The sequence below is a fragment of the Lissotriton helveticus genome, chromosome 12 (genome assembly GCF_964261635.1).
Source record: "Lissotriton helveticus chromosome 12, aLisHel1.1, whole genome shotgun sequence".
NCBI classification, from domain to species: domain Eukaryota; kingdom Metazoa; phylum Chordata; class Amphibia; order Caudata; family Salamandridae; genus Lissotriton; species Lissotriton helveticus.
In genome coordinates, this window is record NC_136073.1 from 46,759,652 (window position 1) to 46,778,148 (window position 18,497).

General features: G+C 47.5%; 1 protein-coding gene across 1 annotated transcript in view; it reads left to right on the plus strand.

Annotated features, from left to right (window-relative positions):
• The window catches only part of SLC2A4 (solute carrier family 2 member 4), a 239,908-nt gene that overhangs the window by 167,777 nt on the left and 53,634 nt on the right, over positions 1–18,497 (plus strand). The window contains exons 3-4 of the mRNA XM_078669648.1: positions 7,175–7,347; positions 8,609–8,733. Of these exons, the coding sequence (XP_078525774.1) occupies positions 7,175–7,347; positions 8,609–8,733 (298 nt within the window). The remainder of the gene's footprint in view (positions 1–7,174; positions 7,348–8,608; positions 8,734–18,497) is intronic.

Genomic DNA, 18,497 nt, shown 5'->3' on the forward strand with positions numbered 1-18,497 from the left:
CAGTTCTGGTTCTTAGGTTGGCTTTGGCAGGTCTGGTTCTTAAGTGGTGCTTTGGCAGGTCTGGTTCTTAGGTTGGCTTTGGCAGGTCTGGTTCTTAGGTTGGCTTTGGCAGGCCTGATTCTTAGTTAGTGCCTTGGCAGGTCTGGTTTTTAGGTGGGGCTTTGACACATCTGGTTCTTAAGTGGTGCTTTGGCAGGCCTGGTTTGTATGTGATTCTTTGAAAGGCCTGGTTCTTAAGTGATGCTTTGAAAGGTCTGGTTCTTAAGTGATGCTTTGAAAGGTCTGGTTCTTAAGTGATGCTTTGGCCCGTCTGGTTCTTAGGTTGGCTTTGGAGGCCTGATTCTTAGTTAGTGCCTGGGCAGGTCTGGTTCTTAGGTGGGGCTTTGACACATCTGGTTATTAAGTGGTGCTTTGGCAGGCCTGGTTCGTATGTGAATCTTTGAAAGGCCTGGTTCTTAAGTGATGCTCTGAAAGGTCTGGTTCTTACATGATGCTTTGAAAGGCCTGGCTCTTAAGTGATGCTTTGAAAGGCCTGGTTCTTAAGTGATGCTTTGGCAGGTCTGGTTCTTAGGTTGGCTTTGGCAGGCCTGATTCTTAGTTAGTGCCTGGGCAGGTCTGGTTCTTAGGTGGGGCTTTGACACGTCTTAAGTGGTGCTTTGGCAGGCCTGGTTTGTATGTGATTCTTTGAAAGGCCTGGTTCTAAAGTGATGCTCTGAAAGGCCTGGTTCTTAAGTGATGCTCTGAAAGGTCTGGTTCTTAAATGATGCTTTGAAAGGTCTGGTTCTTAGGTAATGCTTTGGCATGTCTGGTTCTTAAGTGGTGCTTTAGCAGGCCTGGTTCTTAGGTGGTGCTTTAGCAGGCCTAGTTCTTAGGTGGTGATTTGGCAGGTGCAGTTCTTAGGCGGTGCTGTGCCAGGTCTGGTTCTTGAGTGGTGCTGTGGCAGGTCTTGTTCTTAGATGGTGCTTTGGCAGTTCTGGTTCTTAAGTGGTGCTGTGGCAGGTGCAGTTCTTGAGTGGTGCTTTGGGAGGTGTGGGTCTTAAGTGGTGCTTTGTCAGGTGCAGTTTTTAGGTGGTGCGTTGGTAGGTCTGGTTCTTCAGTGGTGCTTTGGCAGGTCTGGTTATTAAGTGGTGCCTTTGCAGGTCTGGTTCTTATGTGGTACTTTTGCAGGTCAGATACTCAGATGGTGCCTTGACAGGTCCAGTTCTCAGATGGTGCTGTGGCAGATATGGTTCTCAGGTTGTGCGTTGGGAGGTCTGGTTCTTCGGTAGTGCTTTGGTAGGTCTGGTTCTTAGTTGATGGTTTGGCAGGTCTGGTGCCTAAGTGGTGCTGCGGCAGGTCTGGTTCTTAGGTGGTGCTTTGGCAGGTCTGGTTCTTAGGGGGTGCTTTGGCAGGTCTGGTTCTTAAGTGGGGCTTTGGCTGTTCCGGATCTTAAGTGGTGCTTTGGCAGGTCTGGTTCTCAGGTGGTGCTATGGCAGGTCTGGTTCTTAAGTGGTGCTGCGGCAGGTCTGGTTCTTAGGTGGTGCTTTGGCAGGTCTGGTTCTTAGGTGGTGCTTTGGGAGGTCTGGTTCTCAGGTGGTGCTATGGCAGGTCTGCTTCTTAAGTGGTGCTGCGGCATGTCTGGTTCTTAGGTGGTGCTTTGGCAGGTCTGGGTCTTAAGTGGTGCTTTGAGAGGTGTGGGTCTTAAGTGGTGCTTTGGTAGGTGCAGTTCTTAAATGGTGCTTTGGCAGGTCTGGTTCTTCGGTAGTGCTTTGGTAGATCTGGTTCTTAGTTGATGCTTTGGCAGGTCTGGTTCTTAAGTAGGGCTTTGGGTGTTCCGGATCTTAAGTGGGGCTTTCAGGTCTGGTTCTTAAATGGTGCTTTGGCAGGTCTGGTTCTTAAGTGGTGCTTTGTGAGGTCTGGTTCTTAAGCGGTGCTTTGGCAGGTCTAGTTCTTAAGTGGGGCTCGGGTGTTCCGGATCTTAAGTGGGGCTTTGGCAGGTCTGCTTCTTAAGTGAGCTTTAGCTGGTCTCGTTCTTAGGTCGGCTTTGGCAGGTCTGGTTCTTAAGTGGTGCTTTGGCAAGTCTGGTTCTTAGGTTGGCTTTGGCAGGTCTGGTTCTTAAGTGGTGCTTTGGCAGGTCTGGTTCTTAGGTTGGCTTTGGCAGGTCTGGTTCTTAGGTTGGCTTTGGCAGGCCTGATTCTTAGTTAGTGCCTTGGCAGGTCTGGTTCTTAGGTGGGGCTTTGACACATCTGGTTCTTAAGTGGTGTTTTGGCAGGCCTGGTTCGTAGGTGATTCTTTGAAAGGCCTGGTTCCTAAGTGATGCTTTGAAAGGTCTGGTTCTTAAGTGATGCTTTGGCAGGTCTGGTTCTTAGGTTGGCTTTGGCAAGCCTGATGCATAGTTAGTGCCTGGGAAGGTCTGGTTCTTAGGTGGGGCTTAAGTGATGCTCTGAGAGGTCTAGTTCTTAAGTGATGCTTTGAAAGGTCTGGTTCTTAAGTGATGCTTTGAAAGGCCTGGTTCTTAAGTGATGTTTTGGCAGGTCTGGTTCTTAAGTGATGCTTTGAAAGGTCTGGGTCTTAAATGATGCTTTGAAAGGCCTGGTTCTTAAGTGATGCTTTGAAAGGCCTGGTTCTTAAGTGATGCTTTGAAAGGTCTGGTTCTTAAGTGATGCTTTGAAAGGTCTGGTTCTTAAGTGATGCTTTGAAAGGTCTGGTTCTTAAGTGATGCTCTGAAAGGCCTGGTTCTTAAGTGATGCTTTGAAAGGGCTTTGAAAGGTCTGGTTCTTAAGTGATGCTCTGAAAGGCCTGGTTCTTAAGTGATGCTTTGAAAGGTCTGGTTCTTAAGTGATGCTTTGAAAGGCCTGGGTCTTAAGTGATGCTTTGAAAGGTCTGGGTCTTAAGTGATGCTTTGAAAGGTCTGGTTCTTAAGTGATGTTTTGGCAGGTCTGGTTCTTAGGTTGGCTTTGGCAGGTCTGGTTCTTAGGTTGGCTTTGGCAGGCCTGATTCTTAGTTAGTGCCTTGGCAGGTCTGGTTCTTAGGTGGGGCTTTGACACATCTGGTTCTTAAGTGGTGCTTTGGCAGGCCTGGTTCGTAGGTGATTCTTTGAAAGGCCTGGTTCTTAAGTGATGCTTTGAAAGGTCTGGTTCTTAAGTGATGCTTTGGCAGGTCTGGTTCTTAGGTTGGCTTTGGCAAGCCTGATGCATAGTTAGTGCCTGGGAAGGTCTGGTTCTTAGGTGGGGCTTAAGTGATGCTCTGAGAGGTCTAGTTCTTAAGTGATGCTTTGAAAGGTCTGGTTCTTAAGTGATGCTTTGAAAGGCCTGGTTCTTAAGTGATGTTTTGGCAGGTCTGGTTCTTAAGTGATGCTTTGAAAGGTCTGGGTCTTAAATGATGCTTTGAAAGGCCTGGTTCTTAAGTGATGCTTTGAAAGGCCTGGTTCTTAAGTGATGCTTTGAAAGGTCTGGTTCTTAAGTGATGCTTTGAAAGGTCTGGTTCTTAAGTGATGCTTTGAAAGGTCTGGTTCTTAAGTGATGCTTTGAAAGGTCTGGTTCTTAAGTGATGCTCTGAAAGGCCTGGTTCTTAAGTGATGCTTTGAAAGGGCTTTGAAAGGTCTGGTTCTTAAGTGATGCTCTGAAAGGCCTGGTTCTTAAGTGATGCTTTGAAAGGTCTGGTTCTTAAGTGATGCTTTGAAAGGCCTGGGTCTTAAGTGATGCTTTGAAAGGTCTGGGTCTTAAGTGATGCTTTGAAAGGTCTGGTTCTTAAGTGATGTTTTGGCAGGTCTGGTTCTTAAGTGATGCTTTGAAAGGTCTGGTTCTTAAGTGATGCTCTGAAAGGCCTGGTTCTTAAGTTATGCTCTGAAATGCCTGGTTCTTAAGTGATGCTTTGAAAGGTCTGGTTCTTAAGTGATGCTTTGAAAGGCCTGGTTCTTAAGTGATGCTCTGAAAGGTCTGGTTCTTAAGTGAGGCTTTGAAAGGTCTGGTTCTTAAGTGATGCTTTGAAAGGTCTGGTTCTTAAGTGATGTTTTGGCAGGTCTGGTTCTTAAGTGATGCTTTGAAAGGTCTGGGTCTTAAATGATGCTTTGAAAGGCCTGGTTCTTAAGTGATGCTTTGAAAGGTCTGGTTCTTAAGTGATGCTTTGAAAGGTCTGGTTCTTAAGTGATGCTTTGAAAGGTCTGGTTCTTAAGTGATGCTTTGAAAGGCGTGGTTCTTAAGTGATGCTTTGAAAGGTCTGGTTCTTAAGTGATGCTCTGAAAGGCCTGGTTCTTAAGTGATGCTCTGAAAGGTCTGGTTCTTAAGTGATGCTCTGAAAGGCCTGGTTCTTAAGTGATGCTTTGAAAGGTCTGGTTCTTAAGTGATGCTTTGAAAGGTCTGGTTCTTAAGTGATGCTTTGAAAAGTCTGGGTCTTAAGTGATGCTTTGAAAGGTCTGGTTCTTAAGTGATGCTTTGAAAGGTCTGGTTCTTAAGTGATGCTTTGAAAGGTCTGGTTCTTAAGTGATGCTCTGAAAGGCCTGGTTCTTAAGTGATGCTTTGAAAGGTCTGGTTCTTAAGTGATGCTTTGAAAGGTCTGGTTCTTAAGTGATGCTCTGAAAGGCCTGGTTCTTACGTTATGCTCTGAAATGCCTGGTTCTTAAGTGATGCTTTGAAAGGTCTGGTTCTTAAGTGATGCTTTGAAAGGCCTGGTTCTTAAGTGAGGCTCTGAAAGGTCTGGTTCTTAAGTGAGGCTTTGAAAGGTCTGGTTCTTAAGTGATGCTTTGAAAGGTCTGGTTCTTAAGTGATGTTTTGGCAGGTCTGGTTCTTAAGTGATGCTTTGAAAGGTCTGGGTCTTAAATGATGCTTTGAAAGGCCTGGTTCTTAAGTGATGCTTTGAAAGGTCTGGTTCTTAAGTGATGCTTTGAAAGGTCTGGTTCTTAAGTGATGCTTTGAAAGGTCTGGTTCTTAAGTGATGCTTTGAAAGGCCTGGTTCTTAAGTGATGCTTTGAAAGGTCTGGTACTTAAGTGATGCTCTGAAAGGCCTGGTTCTTAAGTGATGCTTTGAAAAGTCTGGTTCTTAAGTAATGCTTTGAAAGGTCTGGTTCTTAAGTGATGCTTTGAAAGGTCTGGGTCTTAAGTGATGCTTTGAAAGGCCTGGTTCTTAAGTGATGCTCTGAAAGGGCTTTGAAAGGTCTGGTTCTTAAGTGATGCTCTGAAAGGCCTGGTTCTTAAGTGATGCTTTGAAAGGTCTGGTTCTTAAGTGATGCTTTGAAAGGTCTGGTTCTTAAGTGATGTTTTGGCAGGTCTGGTTCTTAAGTGATGTTTTGGCAGGTCTGGTTCTTAAGTGATGCTTTGAAAGGTCTGGTTCTTAAGTGATGCTCTGAAAGGCCTGGTTCTTAAGTGATGCTTTGAAAGGTCTGGTTCTTAAGTGATGCTCTGAAAGGTCTGGTTCTTAAGTGATGTTTTGGCAGGTCTGGTTCTTAAGTGATGCTTTGAAAGGTCTGGTTCTTAAGTGATGCTTTGAAAGGTCTGGTTCTTAAGTGATGCTTTGAAAGGTCTGGTTCTTAAGTGATGCTTTGAAAGGTCTGGTTCTTAAGTGATGCTCTGAAAGGCCTGGTTCTTAAGTGATGCTTTGAAAGGTCTGGTTCTTAAGTGATGCTCTGAAAGGTCTGGTTCTTAAGTGATGTTTTGGCAGGTCTGGTTCTTAAGTGATGCTTTGAAAGGTCTGGTTCTTAAGTGATGCTTTGAAAGGTCTGGTTCTTAAGTGATGCTTTGAAAGGTCTGGTTCTTAAGTGATGCTTTGAAAGGTCTGGTTCTTAAGTGATGCTTTGAAAGGCCTGGTTCTTAAGTGATGCTTTGAAAGGTCTGGTTCTTAAGTGATGCTCTGAAAGGTCTGGTTCTTAAGTGATGCTTTGAAAGGTCTGGTTCTTAAATGATGCTTTGAAAGGTCTGGTTCTTAAGTGATGCTCTGAAAGGTCTGGTTCTTAAGTGATGTTTTGGCAGGTCTGGTTCTTAAGTGATGCTTTGAAAGGTCTGGTTCTTAAGTGATGCTTTGAAAGGTCTGGTTCTTAAGTGATGCTTTGAAAGGTCTGGTTCTTAAGTGATGCTTTGAAAGGTCTGGTTCTTAAGTGATGCTTTGAAAGGTCTGGTTCTTAAGTGATGCTTTGAAAGGTCTGGTTCTTAAGTGATGCTTTGAAAGGCCTGGTTCTTAAGTGATGCTTTGAAAGGTCTGGTTCTTAAGTGATGCTCTGAAAGGTCTGGTTCTTAAGTGATGCTTTGAAAGGCCTGGTTCTTAAGTGATGCTCTGAAAGGTCTGGTTCTTAAGTGATGTTTTGAAAGGTCTGGTTCTTAAGTGATGCTTTGAAAGGTCTGGTTCTTAAGTGATGCTCTGAAAGGCCTGGTTCTTAAGTGATGCTTTGAAAGGTCTGGTTCTTAAGTGATGCTCTGAAAGGTCTGGTTCTTAAGTGATGCTTTGAAAGGTCTGGTTCTTAAGTGATGCTCTGAAAGGTCTGGTTCTTAAGTGATGCTTTGAAAGGCCTGGTTCTTAAGTGATGTTTTGAAAGGTCTGGTTCTTAAGAGATGCTTTGAAAGGTCTGGTTCTTAGGTGGTGCTCTGAAAGGCCTGGTTCTTAAGTGATGCTTTGAAAGGTCTGGTTTTTAGGTGGTGCTTTGGCAGGTCTGGTTCTCAAGTGATGCTTTGGCAGGTCTGGTTCTTAGGTGGTGCTTTGCCCTTCCTCAGAATGCAGTGTCTGGTAAGATGTTCCATCACAGATATACCTTCCCCAGACTGCATATTGTCTGATTCGATGTCCCATCATACATGTACCCTCCCGTGACTGCACCGTGTCCAGTAAGGTGTTCCATCACAGATGTACCCTCCCCTGACTGCAGTGTCTGGTATGGTGTCCCGTCATGGCAGACCGGGTCATTTTCATTCAGTTCTACATTTTGAGACTGGCGAGCGCACCTGTGTTTCTGTTGGTGGGTGTATCATTTGAGGAGGTAATATTGTGGGGGTGCAGTTCATCTCCGGGGTGCTGTATTGTTTTGGGGATTGCTGCGTGCATGCATGGATGTATTTGTGGCTAGACTGTAGGTTTCAGCCCATGTTGCAGTGGTGCAGGGCCTTAGACAACTTTCTGCTTAGGCTCTTTGCACGCACCACGGTGATTTCAACATCTCTAACGAGCATTCACGTACAATAAACATTTCATTTCACTTTCCTCTGCGTTGCAGATCATCGAGCAGAGTTACAATGCCACCTGGATGCGCCGGCAGGGGGCGGAGGACCCCGACCCCATCAGCGCCTCCACCCTCACCACGCTCTGGTCCCTCTCGGTCGCCATCTTCTCGATCGGAGGCATGATTTCATCCTTCATGGTGGGGGTCATCTCGGAGTGGCTGGGAAGGTAGCGCTTTAATGACTCCTAACCTGCTAACTTCCTGAACCTCGCCCTCTCAACAATCCTCTTTTGCGAATCTCTCACGTTTCTCCTTTCATCCCTTTAACCCTTAACTACTTCTCTTTCCTTGTGTGCGTCCGTTTGTATTTCCTCTAATGTAAGACTTTCTTCTGCCTTATTCTTTTTTGTATTCTTCGATTATTTTCTCTATCACTTCTCTGGTTTTATTCACTAGCCCTGCATATTCTCTTATATGTCCTTTTTATAACGTCAGACATTTGCCCTCTTTTGTTAGTTTTGCCCTTACCCCTTTCCTTCCATGTCATTTGTTGTTTTTTTGCTTTTTAGTATTTAAAAGTTTTACCATATTTTGTTGCTTCCTGTCATTTTTCTGTTTGCTTTCATTGCTCTTTCTTTCCTCTGCCATTTGTTCTCAACCTCTCCTTCTGTAATTTTTCTTCTTTATCTGTATTTCTCCCCTTGTTCTCTTAAGCTCTTTCTTTTTCTCGTGAATTCCTGCATTCTTTCTATCCCCATTTCCTGTATTAGTTCTCTTTCTTCTTTTCTCTCCTTGCCCCTTTCCTTCCATGTCATTTGTTGTTTTTTGCTTTTTAGTATTTTTTTTTCCGCCTGCCGTTTTACCATATTTTGTTGTTGCCTGTCATTCTTGCTGTTTGCTTTCACTTCTCTTTCTTTCCTGTCATTTTTCCTCCTACTCCCTTTCTGTAATTGTTCCTCTTTATCTGTATCTTCGCCCTTGTTCTCTTAAGCTCCTTTTCTCACGATTTCCTGCATTCCTTTTCTATCCCCATTTCCCGTATTAGTTCTCTTGCTTCTTTTTTTGCTCTTTAGCTCATTGCCATTGTTCTGCTTTAATTTTTTCTCTGTCTTTCTTAAACGTTATCTGTTGCTCCCTATGTCTATTTCCTTCTAAATTTGTATTTCTCTTTCTTCCTTTGAGTCTTTTTTGTTCCTTGCTATATTTCTTTCCCAGTCTTTTTTGCTCTTTGCTATTTTTTCCCCATCTATCATTTTGATTGGTTGTTCCCTATTTCAGTTTCCTTTTAATCTTTTGCTCCTTCTCATACTCTTTTCAACCTTTGTTTTGTTTTTCATCAAACTTTTTTCCATTTCTTCCACATTTGTTCATTTTCTGTTTCCCACTCTGCCCCTGCCTCCCCTTCTTCTTCTCCTAGAGCACTGACTCTTTCTCAGCTCTCTTTCTCCTCTTGTCCTGATGCTCTGTGTCTTTCTTCTCTCTCTGCAGGAGGAAGGCCATGATTTTGAACAACGGCCTGGCTTTCATCGGCGGGGGCATGATGGCCTTGTCCAAACTCTGCCAGTCTTACGAGATGATGATCCTGGGCCGGTTTTTCATCGGGGCCTACTCAGGTAATCCCAGCACCCTTGTCTCTTCCGTGTGAGGGCCCACATGTCCTGTGAAGGGCCCCAGATTACAGGGGCGTGAAATAACCTTTACAACGCAACTTTTACAACGCACTACCATTACAACGAAACGTTTACAACGCAAGTTCCATTACAAAGCATGTCATTACAATGCATACCATTACAACGCATATTATTACAACACATATTATTACAACGCATGTCATTACAACGCATGTCATTACAACGCATACCATTGCAACGCATACCATTACAACGCATACCATCACAACGCATAGTACCCTTACACTATCCAACACTTACCCTACTGTTGCACCCCCTGGAGTTAGAATAGTAATTTTTACCCCTACACTATCCAACACTTACCCTACCGTTCCACCCCCTGGAGTTAGAATAGTAATTTTGACCCCTACACTATCCAACACTTACCCTACTGTTGCACCCCCTGGAGTTAGAATAGTAATTTTTACCCCTATACTATCCAATACTTACCAAACATGCGTGTAATGGTATGCGTTGTAAAGGTAGTATGCGTTGTAATGGAATGCGTTGTAATGGTAGTTTTTGGAAATTCGCTGTAATGGCATGATTTGTGATGGAATGCGTTGTAAAGGATGTTGCGTTGTAAAAAATTTGTTGTAAAGGCATGCGTTGTAAAAGTATGCGTTGTAACGTCATACATCCCTCCAGGGCAGTCTCTCAAGCTCTGGTGAATATACTCCATGCATTGCAAGCCCTGTTCTCTGCTCCCCTGCCAGGCCCACACCTTCCTACACACAAGCAAGTCCAGTATTTACGCCTGCAGCTTTTATGCCCTTACGAGCACCCGTAGCCCATGCAGGGACCTCCAGCAGCAATCCATACACAAGGACAAGTGAGGCGGAAGGGCATTGTGCCCATAGTGTTTCTACCAGCTCTCTGCAGCCAGGAGCAGGTTACTGTTCAGAGAAAGCCCTAAAAGAAGGATACAGGCAGTTCTTAACTTGAGCCGGTGATTTCCGGTGCTCAGCACCGGCACTTAATTGTCAACACTGGAACTTATGACAGCTGCCACATGGTGGCGTTGCTTGTGTAATTTAAAGATGAACAGAACAGTAGTGGCTTATAAATTCATTATACATTAAACACAACTAATATCTGCCTCCCAAGCCATTCTTATGGCTTTGGGGGCCTCAAACAGTCTGAAATGTCAGACTTGTAGGCCTGTGATGGTTAGTAGTTTTGTAGGTATGTTATTGGCAATGCTGCAGGGCCAATGGGTGGTGCAGGCTGCGGTGGCCTCCTGACAGGGCCTGGCGCTTATTTTTTCACAAATTAACCCCTTCCATGCTGTCGTCGGCCATTGGCCGACGGCAGATCTACCACGCTGGTGCTGCCGTCGGCCAATGGCTGACGCGGTCCCGTCCGTTTTGCAGAAGTGCCGCACTTCCGCAAAATCGGCAGCGCAGCCAACGGGTTAAGCACAGAATGCAGGTCTGGTCCATGTGTGTCCAGATGTGGTTCGTCCATGCAGATGTAGGTGTGACGGACAGCTCTGATGGGGGATTGAGAACTGCTGACGCCACCGATGATGGACCAATCCCTGGCCCTCTTTCATCACCACTGCCACCTCTGTACCCCTGCTGTTCAAAGGGAGGGGGGGGGGCAAGGGTAACCAGCAGGGGTGATGAATCTAACGTGAAAGGGCAGAATGCACAGCTGACCCCTAGTGGCACAGTATAGGGCCTGGGGTAGAACTGCCCGGGACAAGTGGCAAGGATGCAGGCGGGGCTGATAAGCTGTGGAGGGCCCGGGTGAAGGGTAAGGGCTGTGAAATGTAGGGCTGTAGAGATAAAAATAGGACATACCACGAAGAGGGGAAGGACAGCATTAGGTTTGCAGGTATTATCAGCCACTAAAGTTATGCGGTTGTGCTGCCGCAGCGATTTTCACTTAATTACAAATTTGCCACATTTGCCCCATAATCAGTCATTTGCTGCATGATCTGCAGATTTTAACAACACAACATTTTTTCTAGCTCAAAAGGTTCACAAGTTACTAAAAGTGCAGCAAGATGTGTTTCTGCGGAGTGTAAGTTCCTTTGTAGAGCTGGACTGGTCACCTTTCTGTTCCTTATGGCTATATTTGAGTGTTAAACTGGTACTAATGAAGTGCAACCAATGCCCATATAGTGTGACCAAGTTTAAAAATGAAGAAATAATGAAGTAATACCATTACAGAATGTGCCACTTTACGCCGCATAATTTGCCTATTCTTGCCGCATAATTTATTCAACCCTGCCACATATTTTGGTCCTCTCCTGCCACATAAGTCCAGTGCCCTGGGTATTGTGTAGGATTAATAACAGAATAGAAGGGACTAGACTAGAGCCAGCCCACGCGGAGCCATTGGACACTGCACGAAGGATGGACCGTGAGACTGAGGCTGTGGGTCTGGAGCTGTCAGCAGAAGCCCCAGGGTCCTGGGGACAGCACACAACCAGATGTGAGACCTGTGTGCTGAGACAGAGAACAAGAGACTGTTCAGAGACAGCCCTGACGGGTTAGGAGACTGTACGAGACCAGAGGTGGACCCTGTGTGCTGGGACAGACAGACTGTCAGAGACATCACTGATTGAAGTCAGGGGACAGTACACAACCAGATGTGAGACCTGTGTGCAGTGACAGAGGGGAAGAGACTGTTCAGAGACAGCCCTGACGGGTTAGGAGACTGTACGAGACCAGAGGTGAACCCTGTCAGCTGAGACAGAGGGGAAGAGACTGTTCAGAGACAGCACTGACGGGTCAGGAGAGCATACAGGGCCAGAGTTGAACCCTGTGTGCTGAGACAGAGGGTAGAAGACTGTCATAGACATCAATGACTGAAGTCAGGGGGTTGGCTCAGCAGCAGATGTGAAACCTGTGTGCAGAGAAGGGGGGCAGGAGAGTGTTTAGAGACTGGTCTGAGAGAGGTTAGGAGAGTGCACAGGACAGGAGGTGAGACCTGTGTGCAGAGACTGAGGGCAGGAGAGTGTTTAGAGACTGGTCTGAGAGAGGTTAGGAGAGTGCACAGGACAGGAGGTGAGACCTGTGTGCAGAGACTGAGGGCAGGAGAGTGTTTAGAGACTGGTCTGAGAGAGGTTAGGAGAGTGCACAGGACAGGAGGTGAGACCTGTGTGCAGAGACTGAGGGCTGGAGAGTGTTCAGAGACCGGTCTGAGAGAGGTTAGGAGAGTGCACAGGACAGGAGGTGAGACCTGTGTGCAGAGACTGAGGGCTGGAGAGTGTTCAGAGACCGGTCTGAGAGAGGTTAGGAGAGTGCACAGGACAGGAGGTGAGACCTGTGTGCAGAGACTGAGGGCTGGAGAGTGTTCAGAGACCGGTCTGAGAGAGGTTAGGAGAGTGCACAGGACAGGAGGTGAGACCTGTGTGCAGAGACTGAGGGCTGGAGAGTGTTCAGAGACCGGTCTGAGAGAGGTTAGGAGAGTGCACAGGACAGGAGGTGAGACCTGTGTGCAGAGACTGAGGGCTGGAGAGTGTTCAGAGACCGGTCTGAGAGCGGTTAGAAGAGTGCACAGAGCCAGGGGTGAGACTTGTGTGCTGACAAGAAGGGCAGGAGAGTGTTCATAGGCAGGTCTGAGAGAGGTCAGGAGAGTGTAAGGAACCAGAGGTGAGACCTGTCTGCAGAGACTGAGGGCTGGAGAGTGTTCAGAGACCGGTCTGAGAGAGGTTAGGAGAGTGTAAGGAACCAGAGGTGAGACCTGTGTGCAGAGACTGAGGGCAGGAGAGTGTTTAGAGACAGGTCTGAGAGAGGTTAGAAGAGTGTACAGAGCCAGAGGTGAGACCTGTGTGCTGACAAGAAGGGCAGGAGAGTGTTCAGAAGCAGGTCTGAGAGAGGTCAGGAGAGTGTAAGGAACCAGAGGTGAGACCTGTGTGCAGAGACTGAGGGCTGGAGAGTGTTCAGAGACCGGTCTGAGAGAGGTTAGGAGAGTGTAAGGAACCAGAGGTGAGACCTGTGTGCAGAGACTGAGGGCAGGAGAGTGTTTAGAGACAGGTCTGAGAGAGGTTAGAAGAGTGTACAGAGCCAGAGGTGAGACCTGTGTGCTGACAAGAAGGGCAGGAGAGTGTTCAGAAGCAGGTCTGAGAGAGGTCAGGAGAGTGTAAGGAACCAGAGGCGAGACCTGTGTGCAGAGACTGAGGGCAGGAGAGTGTTCAGGGACCGGTCTGAGAGCGGTTAGAAGAGTGTACAGAGCCAGATGTGAGACCTGTGTGCAGAGACGGAGGATGGGAGAGTGTTCAGAGACCGGTCTGAGACCGGTTAGAAGAGTGTATAGAGACAGAGGTGAGACCTGTGTGCAGAGACTAAGGGTGGGAGAGTGTTCAGAGAGAGGTCTGATAGAGGTCAGGAGAGTGTAAGGAACCAGAGGTGAGACCAGTGTGCAGAGACGGAGGATGGGAGAGTGTTCAGAGACCGGTCTGAGACCGGTTAGAAGAGTGTATAGAGACAGAGGTGAGACCTGTGTGCAGAGACTGAGGGTGGGAGAGTGTTCAGAGAGAGGTCTGATAGAGGTCAGGAGAGTGTAAGGAACCAGAGGTGAGACCAGTGTGCAGAGACGGGGACAAGAGAGTGTTCAGAGACAGGTCTGAGAGAGGTTAGGCGAGTGCACTCAATCGCAGATTGAGACCGCCCGTCTGCAGGGACAGAGGGGATAGAGGACAGGCTTCCCATGCTGGCTGGGGCCAGGAGGGTGGACTACAAGAGCGGGGGGGGGGGGCTCATCAGGGCCCCCCTTATGAAGGCCGGATATAGATGCATGGACTCTGAGCTGTAAACATGTCAAACAGAGCAGAGAAAGTCTGGCCCCTCGGTACCAAGTGCCAGAGCCGCCTCACAGAGCTCAGTGAGATCCCTCCGCCTCGAACCCTGCCCCTTCCCCTCCCTGTCCATCATCCTCCCAAAGTAAACCATGACGTCCCGGGCTCTGCGCAGTGTCAGCCGCGCGCTGACAGGCCTCAGGGCCTAAATTTACCCAAGCTATCGATACCTACCCCTCCCACTTCCGGTTCCCGAGAGAGCCCGGATGTCGGAACCGGGGACCGCACCCGAGGGCCGGGTGATAAAAACATCTCAACCCCACGTGTGTCCGGGCGTTTAACCCCTGCCCTGCCAGGGTGCTGGAGTACGACTGGAGTTTTTATTCTATTCAAACTTATTTATAGTTTCATGGAACTGCCAACTTTCCAAGAGAAAAATACCGGCCAATTGTTCTTCAAAGAGTCTGCAAAGGCCTGGACGTGAGACTAAATAGGACTGTAATGAATCTACTTTTAACATGACTTTTCTGCGTTTATTTATTTTATTTTATTTTAAAGGTTTTATATAGCATTACTTATTAGTCAGTGGTCGTTGGCTCATCTCCAAAACACACTCAAAAGTGCTTTCTATTTATATCTGCTATTTGAAGTATGTACTGATAAAGGCTAAAAAGCCTTTACGTGATTTTGCTAATTTTTGTACCGGCCAAGCCATCAAAGCACTGGTGGTGCGGGTAGAAAACCGGTCATTTAGCAACCCTAAGTTTTCATAAAGCTCTTTATGGCCAGTGGACCCTACAAAGTGCTATATAAACATGGAGAAACAAGCATTGGCAAAGCCAATATTTCACGCCTATGTAAGAGCTATTGGCTTTGCCAATGTGTTTTAGCAATTGTACGCCAGCTTAGCTGCTGTTCAGCATGGCAACAAGTTGGTGGCTTGGAAGAAAGTAGTGTGGAGTGGCGTAGGGTGGAGTGGCGTATAGCGGAGTAGAGTGGAGTATAGTGTCGTACAGCAGAGTGGAGAAACATAGAGTGGATTGGCGTTGAGAGGATTAGAGAGTTGTAGAGTGGAGAAGTGTAACATGGTGTAGAGTGGAATAGAATGTAAAATACTGTATACAAATATTAACTCATTCTCTAAAATGGAGTAGAGTGTCTTGGCGTGGCGTTGAGTAGGGTAGAGAAGAGTGTTGTGGAGTGTTGTAGAGCTGAGAAGCGTACAGTGGTGTAGAGTGGAGTGGGGTAAAGTGGCGACAAGTGAAGGAGAGTGTCATGGAGTGGAATAGAGTGGAGTATAGTGTCAAGTAGTCCAGATTGAAGTAAAGTGGGGTGGTGTAGAGTGGAAGAGCGTAGAGTGGAGTAGAGTGTTGTGGAGTAGTCTAGATTGGAGTAAAGTGGACTGGTGTAGAGTGAAAGAGCGTAGAGTGTTGTGGCGTAGAGTGAAGTGACATTGTGTGTAGTGGCGTCGACTGTCATAGAGTAGAGAGGCATAGAGTAAAGTGAAGTGGTGTACAGTGGCATGGAGTGAGGTTGGGTGGCGTAGAATGGAGTAGTGTCATGGAGTGGAGTTGTGTCGAGTGGAATGGTGTAGAATGGAGTAGTGTCGTGGAGTGACAGAGCAGAGTGGAGTGGCAGTCGAGAATATTGTTGTGGAGTAGAGTTGAGTAAAGTGGAGTGTCGGAGAGTGGAGTGGCATAGAGTGTCTTAGAATGTAGGTGGTAGAGTGGAATAGAGTGTAATAGAGTGCAGTGGCGTAGAGTGGAGTATGTATGGTGTGGTAACGCACTGCCGTTACAGAAAGCACATTTTCAATTGAAATCTCCATTACATTTGCACAGGCATACAGTTTTACTGATAAAACAATATAGCGCACAACGATGATGTGTGGAAATCAGCATCATCTAGTTTATTGATTTATTTTGATCATATTTAAATATTTGTTTTCACCACACTGTAGAATTACAACAAATGTGCTTCACTTCATTTTTCCTTAATCTGATATATTCTGAAATATTTTTATAGTTAAATCACTGACATTTAAATTTTGTTGTGTGCTGGAAAATTATAACATCCTACAGCCTTTCTTTTTACACTCCGTTCCCGTAAAGATCTTCATATAAATCGCCTCACTGTGCGGTCAAAGAAAGGAAAGTAAACACCTAGCTCCCTCAGAAGACAGAGCCTAACATTCGACCTTTGTCTTTGAATGCACAGAACACGTGACAAGATAAAACCAAAATGTAAGGGACTATGTTTGGCTATTTCACTTCTGAACTTCAGCATGGTTATTTTGGGGGTGTTGTAGCACCCCATCTCTCCTACTTCCAGTGCCTACGGAATGGGCGTGAAACTGAGGAAGAGGATTGTTTATGTTTTACTATAAGTAAAGAGCAATGAGCAGAATAAACAAGTTCGTAGACAGAACATTGTTCCTCACAAGTGTGCGAGATTGATGAACTGATAAGTAGAATCAGTCAGGCATAATGATTGGAGGCAGGACTCCTTTTCGAAGAAATACAGCATGTTTACTGCTGTGAACTAGCATACAGGGGAGAAAAACAAAAACTCATACTTTCATTGAGTGTCTCATAAAAAAGAAACAAGCATTGAAAATGCAATAGGTCTCGCAATAGAAGAGTTTGACATTTTTCGTTTTGCAAATGGATGAGTGGCGTTGCGTGGATGAGTGGCGTTGCGTGGATGAGTGGCGTTGCGTGGGTGAGTGGCGTTGCGTGGGTGAGTGGCGTTGCGTGGGTGAGTGGCGTTGCGTGGCTGAGTGGCGTTGCGTGGCTGAGTGGCGTTGCGTGGCTGAGTGGCGTTGCGTGGCTGAGTGGCGTTGCGTGGGTGAGTGGCGTTGCGTGGGTGAGTGGCGTTGCGTGGGTGAGTGGCGTTGCGTGGGTGAGTGGCGTTGCGTGCGTGTGTGGCGTTGCGTGCGTGTGTGGCGTTGCATGCGTGAGTGGCGTTGCGTGTGTGAGTGGCGTTGCGTGTGTGTGTGGCGTTGCGTGTGTGTGTGGCGTTGCGTGTGTGTGTGGCGTTGCGTGTGTGTGTGGCGTTGCGTGTGTGAGTGGCGTTGCGTGTGTGAGTGGCGTTGCGTGTGTGAGTGGCATTGCGTGGGTGAGTGGCGTTGCGTGGGTGAGTGGCGTTGCGTGGGTGAGTGGCGTTGCGTGGGTGAGTGGCGTTGCGTGGGTGAGTGGCGTTGCGTGGGTGAGTGACGTTGCGTGGGTGAGTGGCGTTGCGTTGTTGAGTGGCGTTGCGTTGTTGCATGTGTGAGTGGCGTTGCATGTGTGAGTGGCGTTGCATGTGTGTGTGGCGTTGCATGTGTGTGTGGCGTTGCATGTGTGTGTGGCGTTGCATGTGTGTGTGGCGTTGCATGTGTGTGTGGCGTTGCATGTGTGTGTGGCGTTGCGTGTGTGTGTGGCGTTGCGTGTGTGAGTGGCGTTGCGTGTGTGAGTGGCGTTGCGTGTGTGAGTGGCGTTGCGTGTGTGAGTGGCGTTGCGTGTGTGAGTGGTGTTGCGTGTGTGAGTGGCGTTGCGTGTGTGAGTGGCGTTGCGAGTGTGAGTGGCGTTGCGTGTGAGTGGCGTTGCGTGGGTGAGTGGAGTTGCGTGGGTGAGTGGCGTTGCGTGGGTGAGTGGCGTTGCGTGGGTGAGTGGCGTTGCGTGGGTGAGTGGCGTTGCGTGGGTGAGTGGCGTTGCGTGTGTGAGTGGCGTTGCGTGTGTGAGTGGCGTTGCGTGTGTGAGTGGTGTTGCGTGTGTGAGTGGCGTTGCATGTGTGAGTGGCGTTGCATGTGTGTGTGGCGTTGCATGTGTGTGTGGCGTTGCATGTGTGTGTGGCGTTGCATGTGTGTGGCGTTGCGTGTGTGTGTGGCGTTGCGTGTGTGAGTGGCGTTGCGTGTGTGAGTGGCGTTGCGTGTGTGAGTGGCGTTGCGTGTGTGAGTGGCGTTGCGTGTGTGAGTGGCGTTGCGTGTGTGAGTGGCGTTGCGTGGGTGAGTGGCATTGCGTGGGTGAGTGGCGTTGCGTGGGTGAGTGGCGTTGCGTGGGTGAGTGGCGTTGCGTGGGTGAGTGAATGGTTAGCTGTTGCTTATGCGACGTATAGCACTTAATACTAAAGTAGGCAGACCTTAGCCTTTGTGAGAATAATAGCAAAATAAAAATAAAAACCAGATCAAGTCAAGGACGCAAACGGCACCATGCTATTGTTTATTTACTCAGATGATTTGCATAAAAATGTAACTTGTGAGCACGTTTCTCTAACTCTCCAATAATCCCATTACAACACTTTGCACAAATGAGATTGGGACTCATCCTTCCGAAGTCGAGAAAAATGTGCAACGCTGTGTTGTAGTTAATTTTTTTAATTAACAAAATGCAAATAATGTGGAGAGATTTCAAGTGATTCAGAAATGGGCGCCCGTGTAAAGAGAAAGTACTGCCGGCCTGGGCAGTGATAGGGGAGGAGGGAGGAGAAATGCGAGTCACGGCAGCAGCAGCCTTTGATGTGCCTGCCGGCCGGCCGTGAATAATTAGGGGGTGAGAAATGCGCTCGGAGGGCTGCCTTTGATGTGGTAATGCGAGGCAGGCAGGCAGGCAGGCGGCTGGTGGCATTGTGCACGCGCTTTTTAGGGCTTGCGCAAGCGCAATGACCTAAAAAGCACATGCACTTGAAGGAATCGCCAGTGGAATCGCCAGTGGTGGTTAACCTCTGTTTAAGCCACAATAGAGCTTCGCCAGCTATGCGCTGAAGCGCATCAGCAGGCGAGCCCTAAAAAGTGTTCCCAGAAATTGAACACTCATGGAAAAGTGCAAGGGGACAGGAAGAGAGGTGGCAAACAGGCTATGCTCCTCGGGAGGGACAAAGATATGTTGGACAGCCTAAAGCAAATAAAGCCAGAATATAAAACGTAAGCAAATGTGAGTTGCAAAATACAAAGTCAATCGTAAGTAATGGCGGGAATGCA